Genomic DNA, 17596 nt, shown 5'->3' with positions numbered 1-17596 from the left:
TTTTATACATTATGTACGAACATGTGGGACCCATTATTTTCTTGAAGAATTGATAAAAATTAAAATAAATATTCTTTTTATAGGACCTATATTGAAAATTTGTGTGCATATTCTAAAATATTTTTTGAAAGAAAATCCAGGCCATGCTTATGACTAACTAATTACACGGCTTACATAGAGCTAGTAATACAAAATCTAAATATGTAAATGGTGTATCGAACAACGAACACGTCATAATAAGTGGACTTACTCGTAATAAATTACAAATTCGATCTCCCGGAGTCATGTTATGCCAGGCATTATAATGTCACGTAAATAAATGTCCAACACAATGTGTCAATATATATACCTACTATACTATACTATACTATAAGTAGTACTCATGTAAACATAACATATAAAATTATATAATGATTCACTACCATCACGTTTGTTAAAATAATCTATGGACTATGAGAGACACAATGAGACGAGTAGGCGTAGTTTTACAAAAAGAATTTGTCGAAGCCCTTGAAAGTGATTCTGAAAAATCATAAATAAATTGGCAATGTTACTGAAAATCTTTTGAAAGACTTTGGAACGGTTTGTAAAATCTTAACAGAAAACGCATAAAGCTCAATGCTAACGAAAGGAGCAAATAACGGAAAACAATAGACTTTTGATTTTTTTCTCATAATTCTTATACTTGAGACAATAGAGATAATGATTATCTCTATCTAGCCGCAGCAAAAGTGGTTGGCCGCTGGTGAAGGAGATCATTCTTGCGTTTCAATTCTGACTTTTATTTATTTACGTCTAAAAAAAAAAAATTAAGGAAAGAAACATTTAGCGAACGAACACAATGGTATTTAAATGAAATGAACAGAATTGTTGGTTTAATTTCATAAATAAAATAAATAACTTAAGAAATGACTGGATACTAACTTTACAAAATCAAAAAAAAAACATAATTTACACGTTCTATGAATCCTAATTCCATTTAATATTTATAACGATGTCGTGCATAGACAACATACTATAATACCTGATAGAGAGAACATTACATAACCGAAAAAATTTAATTCTACAAATAATAATAATATATTATAGTACCTACTGAATTTGATTTCCTGTTGGTGTTGGACCTCAGCTGCAGTAGTCAACGAACGCACAGAGGTTAAAAAATGAAAATAGTATACCAAAAGTCGATATTTTGTAATTGAAAATCCTCAAAAAAAGATACCAAAATTTTTTTTATATTACCCAAGGCGTGTATAAATATGTAAAATGTATCGCATAATAGTATTACCTATTATAAAAATCAAATAATAATCTAAGTGGACAAAATATAGTTTTTTTCATAATAATTTTGATAGTCAATAATCGTCATATAGTTCAATTTTCTACAACAAATAAAACAAAACAAAATTGAAGTACCTATTTATCATTTTATCTATGTTGGATTAGATACTAAGATAGTTTTTAATGACCAGTTCATTAAATTACGACTGTTATTAACCAGTATGAGGCGATGGAAATGAACAATGTTACAAATAAATTAATAATATTATAATAGTAATACATATATTTTAATTAATAAATATACAAATTTAATTATTTTTTCATCAAGTTACGTCACGATATTGACACTATCACTTTGACCACCATCAACTAATTAGAAAAATATCATCATTGGTTCTCATGTTTGCTCGTTTCGTTGTAGTGAGCACTTGCAGTTTGAAAGGGTAATTAAAAGTCGTAAAATGGCATGACTGCTAGAGCAGTTGCGTTTTTTTATGGCTTCGACACATTGAAAATTATTTACTGTCCTTTTGTGACTTACTAACAATTAAAATTCGGACAAAAAAAATTAAATATCCTAAAAATATATAAAAATCTATGAATTATGACCAATAAATTATCAAAGTGACTACCAAATTACAGTAATGCGCATAACTGCCTAAGCAGTCATGTCCGTTAATTCGACAAATAATGCGTATAATATAAAATCTAAAAATATATTTTAAATAGTAGTACGACCCACTGTCTAACGGTTAGCCTCTCGGGTCGTTAGACTCTAACCGAAAAAAACGCGTTAAATTATATTTTAAATATTTAAAAAATTGATCCTAAGGATGATAATCTATAAAATATCAATAAATGTTTGAATTCATAGTTCTTTAACGCATAAAATTACTTTTATATTTTGTTTTACATTGGCGTATACCATTGAATTTAAAATATAAAAAAATTAAAAAAACAAAATCTAGTAAAAAATAAATTATTGAAATCTTTTTACGAGTTTTGAGAGTTTTTCCTGTAAGAAATGTTTTTGAAAAAAAAACATGTCACGAGCAGGCCCGTTAAGTCGGTGTACAAATACGAATTATTATTAAAAAAATGTTTATAGAAGTAACAGATCATTTTATAAGATGACTGTGAAAATTAGAATTTTGGCCAACTATTTTCATTTTTGAACCACTGTGTGACGCGGTTCAGAGGATAATACCCTCGGTGCACTAGCTGGTAATGTTTACCGACTGTACCACAATGTGAAATTTGAAGTTTAATCATGTACCACCGGTTTTGAGTGGCCCGCGTACAACCATACACGCCTGTGCCTTCATTGAGCACGTTCGCGTCATCATAAATCACAATAAATTGTACACGAAGTATTATAATAAATTATATAACTACTCGTAAATACTTTAGTCGATTACGTGGAATCGTTTGTTATGCATCAATGAAGTACCCATTGTTCAGTCGTATTAGATTTTAGTCGTATATGCACGGTTTCCGCAGAAACATAATATAATATTATCTATTATAACCTAGACACACGTTTCCTCATACGATGTACAACATTATCAAGAAGGATTAGTACCTTCGTTATTATTATAATCATCCTCTTTATTGTTCGACCGATTTGTAGTATATAATAATATAATAGGTATATATTTAGATACTATTTGAACATGAAATATTTCTTCGAATATTAGAAAGAGAAGAGTATAATAGTGGAAGTAGATTGAATAATAAGTAATAACATGCTTATTTGAAAAAAAAATTGTTTTACTTCAAAAGTAGAAATGATGATGGAAATGATTGAAGATAGAGTGTCGAACAATACTAAGGTAGACAATCAGGAACGTTCACATGAACTCGTGAGATTCAAAACGTGCGGGTAGGTAAAATAAATTACAATTTTATCAGATTTATAAAACGTAGTTGTAGTTAGGTACGTAGTACGTGAACTCGGAATTACAAATTGCTATGTTTTGTATAGCATAAAATCCAGAATCCAATAATTCAAGTATTATAGGTACCATATATGGTTTGACCAGCTATCGTAAAGTCTTTGATCGTATGTACATTTTAACACTAGCTGTGATCCTATATATCATCACAAAGTTCAAAGTGAAAAATATGTAAAATTATGTGCCAAGTTCCACCAAGTCCAACAGTTCAATAACCACAGATTTAGATAGATTTTGTGTATGTGTTTTGTTGTACAATTAATGCCAACTTCACGGAGTTGTTTTTGTAGTTACACTCTGAATGTTACACGTAATGTATAATACCTAGCAAGCGCATGAACTGTCGTGAATGTGACTGACGTGAAATGCGTAACTAAAATGAACGACCCACTGAAACTATAATATAGCTGCAAATGTATATGGTTTTTTAATAGGTACGTCTTAAGTTGTTTTGTTTCGATAAAAAAATGTAGACAATCAGGTACAAACAGCGAACGTGGTATACGTTTTCTCAATGGTATAAATCTCATTGGATTCTAGACATCGGCATCATGCACCTCTTTCCCATTGGGCACTTTGGGCACGTGCCCAGGGCCCCGTGATCTATGGGGCCGCTAGCTCTTGCCAGACCACCAACCGAATTGAAAGAATTTGCAAAAATCTATTACGAAGATGTTAATGAGGCAGAGTTGGAAATAGAATGTCTGCATTTAAAAGAATACTTGGAACATGTTTATAATGAAAATGAAGAAACTGATAATATATACCTAGGGAATATATCATCTTTTGAAATAAAATAAAATTGAAGACACATTTCCAAAAGTAGTAATTGCATTGAGCATGATGGTAGGTAACTAACTGCAGTGGAGAACGCTCTTTGTCCAAATTGAAATGAATTGAAAATTAATTAAGAAGAACAATGCTACAAGAAAGATTGAACAGTTTCTCGTAGATGTCAATAGAATGTGATATGCTCAAAAACATAGACTTCAAAGAAGTAATTTACGATTTTGCCAATCTTAAATCTATAAAGGTATTTCTTCAATAAAAATAGAATGTTCAACATTTCCTGGTTATTTTACAATTACTTTTAAATTTATATTATACTACCTATATTTAATGTGAAATGAAAAAAAAATAATAATTTACAGTTAAATTAATCTAGGCCAGAGGTTCCCAAAAGTGGGTCGCGATATATTTTTAAATAATACATACTTTTCGTTGATGTTAAAAATTTCAAATTCAGTTTTATCGTCAGTCATTATTTGCGAGGGTGACGATTACGAGTTCATAGCGACCGAGTCAAAATGATGCAATCAGATTAAAAGTTATTGAAAAGATAACGATTTATCTGAAACAAATTAATAGGCACCTGAATGATCCTCTGATCTAGACTTTTTCTTATTTACCTCCTCCCTATTTACTTGTTTTAATAAAATAATGTTCTGTCCAAGTTGTAGGGGCTCCATTATTCCACTGCCTTGACCAATGTTGAAGTCGGTCACCATTTATAAAGCAGGCAATGTATACATTTGTTTTACATTTATTAATATATATATATTTATCTATACGTATATATATTATGATAATATTATTTTGTAAACATTGCCTGCTTTGTAAATGTTGGCCGACTTCGATGACAAGAAGGAAACGGCTATCTAGTATCTAGTTGTTGTATATATGATATATCTATGCATAGGAATCAACTTCGCTGCCATCGTATCACGGAATTTTTATTATATCTTTATTATTCTGTATAATCTATAGATATATAAAAATGACTTTATCATATTATGATATAGGTAATAGCGCCAAAATTAGTTGGACATAAGTGCCAAAGATATCAAAAAGAAATATTATGTGCATCAATATTAGTATCTTATAATAATAGATAGCTAGGTATTTAAAATATATTCCATAATTAAAAATCGTAAAAATTAATAAAATCTACAATTTTCTTTAAAATAAAATGAAAAAAACAACTACCTATTGGCTATTTTATTCGTAATTGAATTATAAAATTATTAATGTTCACTGCGGTATAGATTATACGTGAATGCTTACCCCGTAACCTATAGGTACATATTATAATGTCATAAGTTATAGGTAAGTTATAAGTATTTTATATAACACAAAAACTGTGATGCTCTATCGTAATACATTTTGTCGATTAATATTGTACGTTTGTCGTTTTTTAACGATACAGTTCTACATATTATTTGGGACGAAGCAAACGAGTACCTGTGATTTTGGCGCTTTTTATTATAGTCTTTATCCACCGATAAAAATAACGATTGTGCGTCTGCTATAGTTCTCGGTAATCTCGGAAACCACAAAAGCTATCAGAGCTACCACTTTCATATAATATTATTAAGTCCAGCCGGTACTTCCATTGGTTTTTTATTTTGGTCGAGTGCCACCGGTAAAAAAAATATAGAAAACTCTTTACGGGCAACACTATTCCGGAACGTTTTCCCGGGTCAGCGCTATATTTTCGGTATCAGTTTTTTTTTTTTTGCTTGTTTAAACCGTTTTGTTCGTTTGTCTTGCAGCAACAGAATCCACGGTGGCAGCAACCACGGTCAAATCGGTCATGATGGCGGCGGCGATCGCCACGAACCACACGGGTGTCGGCGACATATCGGACGACAATGTTTACGAACCGTACTCTAACCGGCCGGAGACGTACATCGTTCCGGTGGTGTTCGCCATGATATTCGTAGTGGGCGTACTGGGCAACGGCACACTAGTGTTGGTGTTCATCAGGCACCGGAGCATGCGCAGTGTGCCTAACACGTACATACTGAGCCTGGCACTGGGCGACCTGCTGGTCATCATCACGTGCGTGCCGTTCACGTCCACCGTGTACACGGTCGAGTCGTGGCCATATGGGGAGCTCATATGCAAGCTCAGTGAGGCCACCAAGGACGTGTCCATCGGCGTGTCCGTGTTCACGCTGACCGCGCTCAGCGCCGAGAGGTGAGTCGCGTTTTGTTTTTATAAAAAAAATCAAAATTCAAAAGGATAATATTTATGTTTGTATTTTATATATTATAAAATTACCTTAAACGAAAATAGTACATAATAATATGGAAATCAAATAATATGTAGGTATTACTGGATAATAACAATCCGATAAATGGATGTACGAGGACAAGGCTAAAAGATATATTTTTTCAATGCAAATAAAATGTGACTTATAAATAGTCGAATTTAAGGTATTTAACTGACGTAATAGTGATTGAGATAAGAGTAAGTACTTTTTAAGATAACCTGAAACCGCTCCACAACTTGCACTCAGGATTCAGAACTTCAATAGAGTACTTATTAAATTTCAATTGGCAGCAATGTCTTCGAGATCTTTGCGTCATCAAATCCTTGACATGAATTTTCATTAAATTAAAAAAGTTCAAATATTTGACATTATCTAAATACATTTTATATTGCATCAAAACAAACTTCCTAGTTTAATATTGTAAACACTAAATTATAGTAAACAGATTCAAAAACATGTACCTACTTACTCCTTTTTAGTTTTTAGAAGGATATAAATATCAAAAAAATTTATGCGAGACGGATATTTTGATCTTTACCGTTTTACTAAGATTTTTAAAAGTTTTATAAGGTTTTATCCGTATACTAGTTATTATCCTAAAGACTCATAGGTACTTGAAATGTGTTTATCACTTTCGAATTCCAATTTTTTTTAGAAACGCGTAATAGCAAAAACAAAAAAAATTGTATCCGAACCAAGGACGTGTACTGGGGAGATCGACAAGTTTGCTATGGTAACGGCTTGGCCCGGGCGTAGGGGAAACCTTACAAAAAATCAGTATACATATTTTGACAGTCTGTTTTTTTTGGGGTTAGGCTTAAGGGGAGTTAATGGTTAGGTTATTAGATATATATATTATATTCATCGATTGCTATGGGAAATCTATAGGTACTTTCACGCGAAGTTGTTAGGTAACATTATTTTTTATCTTAGTTATTGTTTAGCTTGCCTTGGGAATCGTAATAGTCAGAAAAAATATATTGTATCCATCCCTGCAAAAACATTTATTATGATTTCTATTAAAATGTGTAACATTTTATTACACAGGTCCCCCTTCAAGTCAGGCTCCAACCAATATAAACGAACATTATGCGTACCTATGCCACTGATCCGAACATTTAGTACTTTATGATGGTATACATTTTCAAACCAATTTATCATTTATTCGATTTAATATACTACACATTTCTATTATTTTCTGATGCAAACTCCCATTGAAACCATTTTAGCCTTTCGATTCCATCGCCATTGTTATGGTTTCAATAGAATACCTCACGTAAACGGCACACACTCCTCTACAGCAGTTATTTTTAGGATCTCGAGTTAAAACCTCTTGTACAAATCATACATAATATTATATTTATATAATGTATAGAATAATATTAACTATAAATTATGTTTAAATGATTTTCAATAAAATTAAAATTATTTGTAAAACTTTTAATTATATACCTAATTGTATACATTAATTTAATTTCTATATTTTTTGTTATTATTGTGAAAGGAAATATTCACAATCTGTATACATATACAGATACATAATACATATACATAATACATATACATAAATACAATATTAGTAAAAATGGTTGAGTTTTAAATATGTGACATGTTGACTTTTGGAAAGGGGTGTCTAGAGACACCACTAAGAAAAAATGCCAAAGTGTAGGTACGTTTAGATATTAATTTCCATCTTATTCTACTTTAAACGCAATTTAATCAATTTTAAAACAAAATAATGTGACGATTGAGATGGCAATAATAGCTATTGAACTTAACAAAAAACAATTGTTTACATTATTATTAACTTATTGTAATTATTTTTACTTGTTAAAAATTAAATATAATAACTTAAAAACTAACATTTGTAATCTCAAATTTATTATTAATGAATATAATTCATGTGTAAGTGGTAAAAAAATGTATGGATATAATGTATCAGCTGGAAATCCCAGTAATCTGTATTTACACTTCACTATTATAATTTTAATCTATTTTAAACTTGTTATGTCTTTAAATAATTATACATCTATTGAAAATATAAAAGTATCAAACGATTTCATATTAATAATTTTTTGAAACCTTAAATATATTTTTATCAATTTTAAAATTGGTTGGTATAAAATGTCTGTTTTATTTCCTTTACTTAAGGGTGTCGGTGCCAGTGTTTCCAATTTTCAAAATTTCTATGCTATTTGAATATTATGTTTTATATTTTAGTTATTGCCTTAATTATAATACTTTTCCACTAATCTACAGCTCGATACTTATTTAGACGGGCTCAATACGGTGTATTATATCAACGAAAATGACTTCACGAGAAAAACTCTCACTCCCTGTAGAATTGTCGGATTTCGTTAATTTTTTTTTTATCTGAAAGATGAGAAGTTTCTTCAGGTCGGATCAAAGCTCGATTTTTTATTTTTCTTTGAATAGTAGTAGAAAAATATGTTTGAAAAAGGACAAATATTATGCATTTTTCAAATGCATATTCCAGTTTCTATAATTATAGTTTTCAAAATCGGGCTTTGATCCGACCGACAAAATGTTCTCTACTTTAAGATAAAAAAAAATTACGAAGTACGACAATTCTACAGGTCGTGAGAGTTTTTCCTGTAAGACATGTTTTTTTCCCAAAAAACGCACCGGCACCGACATCCTTAACACATTTTAAAACAATTAATGGCATGAAATATAGAATCATTAAAAAGTATAGCATAATATATAATATATACTCTCCCGTATAAAAATATATTACATTAACGTATTATAATAATAATAACATCATTGAGTAATGTCATTCTCAACGATATTTTTAAATGAACAAGTAAAATGGCTAATGAGAATTGTATGTGTATGAAGTATAAATTATTTTTGTGATAAATCAAAATGACAAAATGTTTATTCACATACTCTTTGAATAATTGTATTCGTATGGTACTTGTGGTGGCATTTCCATTTTAGTTATTACTCAAACGTGCGCATAACAATTTAAAAATAATTATTATTTTGAAAGTACAACATTATTTATTGTATGCAGGGGCGGATTTACCCATAGGCCACCAAGGCACGTACCTAGGGCGCAAAATTGATTGGGGCGCAATTTTTAGTTAATTTTTACTTTTTAGTTTTTCATAATTTCATAATTTATTATATTTACCTAAATTTATATTTGATATTAATTTTTTTTTTGTATAAAACTTGCATGAAAAAGTAGAATGGCTCTCGTAGCCCCGTCGCAGTAACGTTTTAATTAATAAGCTATAACACCTAACCTTGCAGTTTGGGTTCAATCCTGCTACCAGTGCGCACTCGACGAGGCAGTTGCCGGCGTTGCCTATGTTAATGCATGGGAGGTAGTATACGGGTGTACGGCGTAAACATATACAATATTGTGAATAGCGCATGCGCAAAACGCAAGCCAAGGCAGTCAAATATACTGCCTCGGGCCGCCGGGTACATTGTTATAGCCGCTCTACTAGCTAGGTGGGGGATCGCTCGCACAGTTCTTAGCAAGTAAATAAAATTGGATTGAACCGCCTCAGCATTTTTAGAATACTGGAATTAATTCTGGAAATCAGATGTCTTGATAAAGTAATTAATAATAATAAACATTGCGACGACGCGCGACGCTGGCACTGTCGACCGTCTCCTGCATAGTGCATACTGCTCAGAAATCTTATAGATTTCATCCAATTTTTATAGTTTATTTCATGGAACATTACCCTCAAGCCCGGATTAAGGGGGGGGTCCAGAGGGGACCATGGCCCCCGGGCCTCAATAGTTCAAATTTATAAAAGGGCCTCAGACTTGTTCTTTACTTTTTTCGTTATAGGCTATAAAACTGCATAAATCACCTTAAAAAAATCGATGATTATTTAGCGAAGAAGAAAGTTTATACATTATAATTTATAAATAAATGATATATTATTTATTGCCAGGTACCTAATATCTATATATATTTATTATAACAGGTACCTAACATTAAATAATATATACATTATAAACATACGTAACAAGCTATTATTTTTTTTTTTTCGTACAGGGGCCTCTTTTAAAACTGGCCTCTGGGCCTTGAAATGTCTTAATCCGGGTTTGAGTACCCCCACCCCACCCCCCACCGTGGGAGCACGCCAATGTAAAGGGCACTAGTGCTGTAATGCCTAGGGGCGGAAAAATGGCAAGTCCGCCCCTGATTGTACGTATGTAGTTTGTTCGAACTTCGAACTCATTTCTCATTTCCTATGAATCGTGGTATGAATAATGAATGATATTTATTCTTCTATAAGTGTTCCATATAGGTCACTAATTCGATTCATGTTAAATTCAATTAAAATAAGATATTTGTATTGTAAATATATAGGCTGTAGATTTATACAGGTTGATTCACCATTCAAGCTCGCTTCATTTTTCTTCTTCAATTATACAGCTATTCCAGTCTAACGGCAATCTACACGATAAATTCAGCGTTCGTTAGGCCTATTCCCTTATAGTTGTTTTATGCGCAATTTATGTGCTATTACGTATAATGGAGGCCCAATCTTACAATAATCACGGTATTACAAATAAAAATTCAACTCCAATCAAATTAAATCTATCATCATCTTCGCTTTCGCCCAAGTCCTAAGGTATTGGATAAGAAACGATAAATATTTATACCTAAGATACCACAAAATGCCCCAAATGAAAGCACACTTCTAAGCAAGACCCAAACTCACACACATAATATAGTTTCACCAAAACCACCAACAGTTTATATCAAAAGCGTGAGGAATTTTTCCAGTCTTACCTCAAACTTGATTTAATTATATTAAGTATTCACTCTATAGGTAGAGTTTATCTTTAAACCACACTCTCATATCCTGATATTTTTTTGCCAATATTTCAATTTCTGGATATTTATCTACACTATATATCAAAATGGCCCCTAATCCTTTGTCATGAGAACGCATTTACCGATTTCCTTTAAATTTTTTTAATTAAAGAGGACATTGTGGAGCATGTTCTTACATATTATACATTTAGTCCTATTCGGTTGCGGTTCTTAGAAGTTAGAGGAATGTGTGGTGGTGATGAAATGACAGTGGTGCCATGGTCAAACTAAAAATAAACTAAATAGTAAAAAATATTTTAGCTTATTGTATGGTTGCTGTTGGTTGCAGATTAAAATAATAAAAGTATAATATTTTTGCATTTTTTTTTTATATTCTGTGCGGAGCGAGGATCTAGTGGTTTTACAATGGTTTTTTTTTTTTCTATCCTGTATACAAAATTTCTAGCAGAAGCAGTATTTCGATTTCAACATACAGTATCTTATCTTTTAGCAAAATGGATCAAGATGGTACTTAAAGAGGTCATTTTTTAATTTTCTCAATAGTTATTTGCCACGAGAAAACCACCGAAAAAATACGAAAAAACGGGATTTTTATTTCTAATGCTTTGATTATCACTATAGAAACGAATAAAAAATTATAATATTATAATATTAATTAAACTTACAGGCTATAATAAATAATAACAATACAAACTATCCAGACTGATAATTGATAAACCGTCTACACTCAGAATCGTTTTTCGTATACAATGATATCATATCATTGAATTCAAATGTAATAAAATCCACTATACAGTGACCCACTTGTAACCTACTGTACAGCAGAGCAACATCCACATACCCGCTTTTTTTCTATACTTTTTTTTTCCTTCTTTATCTATATACATTCGAATGTTTGGTTAATTTTTTAATTCGTAGGATTATAGTATAGGATTGTGTATTAATTTTAACCAATCCTACGCGTCGTAGGTTGAATTAAGTAAAAACGTAGTGGTATAACTATGAAACTTTAGAGTTATATTATACACTAACATACCAACGTAACACGAGTCCGCGATCTACCGATACTGCTCGCATAATTACAGGCGAATCTCACGGATGGGATTGCTATACATTAAAAAATAATATAATTTACAGTTTAACACTTAAAAACACATTGCTTCTACAGCAAGTTACACATTGAAAAAGGAGTTGAACAATCACAATTTATTTTTCCGGGCAACGCCGCATAATTATACGCTAGTAAATTATAGTTAAGGTGATAGTGCTATATGATTCGTTTCTTAGCTTGGCGATTTAGGTTAGGTGAACACGATGATAATAATAATATTTTATTCTATGTAATATTATGCTTATGAATTTTAAGGAAATTAAGTTTTAATTACTATTATATAACTGCATATAGGTAATAACAATAATAATGAAGTTTGTTATTTATCGTTTAGGTACTGCGCCATTGTGAACCCCATCCGACGGCACGTGTCATCAAAACCGTTTACATTGATGACGGCCGTAGCCATATGGATATTGGCCGTGGTTCTGGCCACGCCATCGGCCACGTTCTCGCACCTGGCCACCGAGCCGATACCCAATACGAACATGACCATCGAATACTGTTACCCGTTTCCGATGGAGCTGGGCAGTGGTTACGCACACGGCATGGTCATGTTCAAGTTGCTCACGTACTACGTGGTGCCGCTCTGCGTGATCGGATGCTTCTACCTATTGATGGCCCACCACCTGATGGTGTCCACGCGCAACATGCCCGGGGAGCTGCAGCACGCCGGCCAGTCGGGCCAAATCCGGGCCCGGAAGAAGGTGGCCAAGATGGTTCTGTCGTTCGTCGTCATTTTTATGATCAGCTTCCTGCCGTACCACGTGTTCATGGTGTGGTTCCATTTCAACCCGTACTCGCACGAAGAGTACGACGACTACTGGCACGCGTTCCGCATCGTCGGCTTCTGCCTGAGCTTCATCAACTCCTGCGTGAACCCTGTGGCGTTATACTTCATCAGTGGCGTGTTCCGCAAACACTTCAACCGGTACCTGTTCTGCTGCTGCCCGTTCACCCGGTCCGGCCCGGCAACCGTCGAGTCTACCATCCAGGACATCAACCTGACGCACGTCAACAGCACGTCGTGCCGGCGACTCAACTCGGTCGTCACCAGCCACACGCTCGGCCACGCCACCTGACGGGCGGCCTGTGGCGGAAGGCCCAACGCCAACGGCTGCAAACGCCCTGAGGACTTCAACGTCGTCTGATTACGATAATAATATTATATAATTATAACGCCGATGACGAGGGCGGTGACGGCGATCGCGTGATATACCTAGGTTACGTCAAACGGATATATTTTATCTGGGTAACGTTAGCGATACTATCACAGATCTTGGTATAATATTATAATAACATCCGCGGGTGGTGACGAGTCTAGACTCGGACACACCTCATCGTTTGTATAGTACAATATTATAATGTGCGGTGTAATACGCTGTGGGGTGATAGGATTTTTTTCCGTTCTGAGGACGTGTCATCGGTTACCATACTTACCATACACGAGCACGCACGGTACTTCGAACGTCGGTCTATACCACTATACTGTTATACCCACAGCGTTAATACCGTAGATGGGGGGGAGGGACCTATAATGTTGTTTTGCATCCCGCCGCTATTTTTTTATGAGATAATAATAAATTCATAAAAATATGTATTTGTGTACGTGCATTTCCGTAATGCACCTACGTAATGTCGTGGATTGTGCACAGAGATCACGGGTCAATCACAGCGCCTTTTTATCAAACACATTGTTCCTCCCCCCCCCCCCCAAGTTCACCGTCTGTTTTATAATAATAATAATAATAATATTATGATCTGTGATATTATCGAAATTCGTTATAGTATGGTTGTATAAACGGCTATACGACGACACGCCTTCGCCATCACTGCGCTATATTACGAGTATTAATAGTATTATACAAAAACGATTTATTTTTCAACGTTGGTCTTCATCCGCATCTCTTTCTTTCTTCTTTTCGCCTGCACAACTTTCGTCCCGAACTCGGCGACACGAGTAATGTCGGCACATTACCGCCACTGCCCGCAACGACTTCCTCGTAAATTGTTCCTCTGAATCCATATTACCGCTATAGATATAATCAATGTATATATATAAAATACGATATAGATGTATTCGTAGTAGGTGTAAGTACTGACGTCGGCTTTAAGAGAAATTGTCTCGTTCGACAAGTTTCCAGCTATACGAGTCCTGCTACGTCTCACAATATACGTGGCCGTAAAAAATACGATAATATAATATTATTATTATTATTTTATAGCAGTGATATCAGTTGTAGTTGGAAAAGTATTTCGATCCGAAGCGTAGATTTTTTATTATATTATATCAAAATCGGCTTATACTTTGTACGGTTACGCGACTTCAATTTTTTTTTGTCCGCACACAGTCTTACTTATGTAGTTTTGCTTTTATAAATATTGTATTACGTACCTATACTTAATCTTATAAGTATACCTCATACACTATGCGTCCTGAATGGTTTCTTTTAGGACAATCAATGTTACATACAATTTAAAAACCTACTCGAGATGACGCGTCTAAGAGGCGAGATTGAATTAAATATTGGGCTGCCCAAGTAATACTAATACATATATTGAAATACGTACTATATTATCGATTTGCACTTCGGAAATTACTTCAACCACTTGAAAAAAAAATATTATTATGATCTTAAATGTAGATTATATTATAATTTACAAGATATATAAATAATCATATCTTTAATCAAACCCACCTCATTCGTTAAATTATTAAAAAGTTTATTTGGTTAGTCGGTAGAACAATCAAAAATGATACCACAAAATATAAATGTTACATAAAAATAAGTCCCGGTATAAAATTACGTTCTGGTCTGAATATTATTATAAATTACTAATTTCTAGAATTAATGTTGATTATCAAATACTGGCGTCTGACAAACAATTCTATAAATTTTAACATGAAACCAACAAAGAGCCACAGGTGGTGATTCATTGCCACCTTAAAACGCCCCTGTAGTATAACTGAATATTTTGATATTGGAACTTTCATATTATGCGTAACACTATAACAGAAGAATTCAAAAATGTACAACATTTAAAAATTATCACAACTTTTCAAATTTCAGTACTTACGAGTTGTACAAAATTATGATTTTATAAATGTTGTCAGGTAATATATAATTTTGTATTTAAATAAATTTGTTCAAGAACTAATTGTCACAGTATTTTCTATCTATACACACATTGTGCATTTTAAATTTCATAAAGGTTTGATCGGCTTAAAAAAAAATGCATGTCAAACAAATCTGAAGTAATAACTGGTTGTGTATATACTTAGTGATAATACCAATAGCAGCAATAAAAGTTATAAAGTTTTAATTTTAGCATAGGTAAGCTATTTCGTAAAATATATGATATTTATTTATATTGCTATATTTAAAATTAAATGTTTATAGAAGCATATAATACATTTAAATATAATAATGTATGTAAGTATTACGTAAATATTTTTATTATTATTAATTATTTTAGATAAATACATTCAGCATTCACTACACCCAAAATAAAAGATCTATCATATTTTATTGTTATAAGTTATAAATTGTAATACAAATGATTAGTTACGTCTTAATTTAAAAAAAATTATGATGATAATGATAACAAAACAAAATGGGATCTTTTAATGTTGAATTCGTTATTAAAAATCAATTATGAAATAGATATAATGCATTACTGTCGTACTGCTATTATTTCATATAAAAAATATAATGATCGTGTTACAAACACTACTGGTTGTAATTTTTTAGAAATGAAAAGTACCTATATACTATTTAGATTTATGAGTTTTTATTATCATTTTACTGTTAACTTAATGTTATGATTAATTAATTTTGAATTATATAACTCATTATTATTAAAAATAACAGATAGTTAATCATTAAACAAAAGAAAAAAATTTAAATCAACTGGATTTAAATTAAATTAATTTAATTTCATATAGTATAATACTTCCATGGAAAATACAATTTAAGTAGATACCTATAACTGTATTTCCTCCACGAACAAAAAAATGGTCATTATTTTGTCATTTATATATTATAATATTATTATGTAGAATTGTTCCTTTTTTTAAAGTTTTTAATTATTAACATTGTATTATTATAAATGTATAATAGGTACGTTAAGTATTTACGTTAAGTAATACAGTATTTCATAGTAACAATTAAGTATTTTTCATTTGATATATACAGTAAAATTAATTACAATTTTAAACAATAATGTTCATTATTGAATGTTAAGCTCAAGTTAAAAAAAAATATGCAACTTGTATATTGTATTCAAAACAAATATTATTTTTCTTGAATTGCTTTTCTTTCATTAAAAAAAAAAATATTTCCTTATTTTTCTATTGTTTTTTTTTTTTCCTAAAAATATTATATATTCAAGTATTCTTTGTTAATAGGTATTTTATCAGAGATCATTCTGGTTATTTCATGTCATATATTACTTTACTCCTCAAACTAATTAACTAAACAAATGTGTAAAAAAAGTTACATACAAGTTGCAATCACGCAAAAAAAAAATAAGAATTTAAATGTGATAATCTGAGAGCAATGGTAATGTACAACTGATTGTGTTAAATTTTCAAAACAAAACACACGACATCAAACAACTGAATCACATAAGTATATAATATAAAAGTACTACTTGAGAAGTTTTAAACATGGCAATTTTAAAAGCATCCCGTTCATTTCGCTTACCAGCTAAATTAACATGTTTTTAAAAAATAGTAATATATTTACTGTTTAAATTCATTTATAGCAACAGACCATGCTTTGTAACTTAAAACAAACTGCTCATGCTATAAGTGAACACTTATGATTGTCAATCGTAGTCCATATACGTATATCCATAGACGTAGAAAAATGCATCGAAGATCGAACTATCGAAAATTTGTCTTTATTTCAAAAAAACCCTAATTATATATGTATCTAAAATAAAATAATACAGTATTACAGTATGAATACTTTATCTGTAATTACCAAAGTAGGTATACCTACTCTATTTTACTATAGGTATATCATATTATACACTGTTGTATAGGTAGGCACCGGATACGGTAGTCGGTATTACTCATAATATCAAATAGGTACCTACAATCTACATATTGTATATTAATACAGTTGGAATATAAATTTCAATTAAACAATTTGCAATAATAATTTTGTATTACAAGTTTACTAATCACTATAGTTAATTTTTTTTTTTTTATTTGAGTAATAAGACAATCTACAATCTATACAACAAATGTGCACATTAATTAGATGAGATAAAAGAATACAAAACAAGTAACAATGAATATTATGATTTTGGGGAATTACCCAATGTACACCCAGCACGTGAATAAACATTTT

The 17596-nt window shown here is 31.7% G+C and overlaps 1 protein-coding gene across 1 annotated transcript in view; it reads left to right on the top strand.

The window, feature by feature from the left end:
• LOC100163718 (neuropeptide CCHamide-2 receptor-like) overlaps window positions 1-14145 on the top strand; it is a 138614-nt gene extending 124469 nt beyond the window's left edge. The window contains exons 2-3 of the mRNA XM_008187199.3: window positions 5789-6215; window positions 12571-14145. Coding sequence (XP_008185421.1) covers window positions 5830-6215; window positions 12571-13318 — 1134 coding nt within the window. The 5' untranslated portion in view covers window positions 5789-5829 and the 3' untranslated portion in view covers window positions 13319-14145. The remainder of the gene's footprint in view (window positions 1-5788; window positions 6216-12570) is intronic.
• Window positions 14146-17596: the final 3451 nt, after the last annotated feature.

Source organism: Acyrthosiphon pisum, chromosome A2 (assembly GCF_005508785.2).
Source record: "Acyrthosiphon pisum isolate AL4f chromosome A2, pea_aphid_22Mar2018_4r6ur, whole genome shotgun sequence".
NCBI classification, from domain to species: domain Eukaryota; kingdom Metazoa; phylum Arthropoda; class Insecta; order Hemiptera; family Aphididae; genus Acyrthosiphon; species Acyrthosiphon pisum.
Note: the sequence above shows the minus strand (reverse complement) of the source record. Positions and strands in the feature narration are given on the sequence as shown.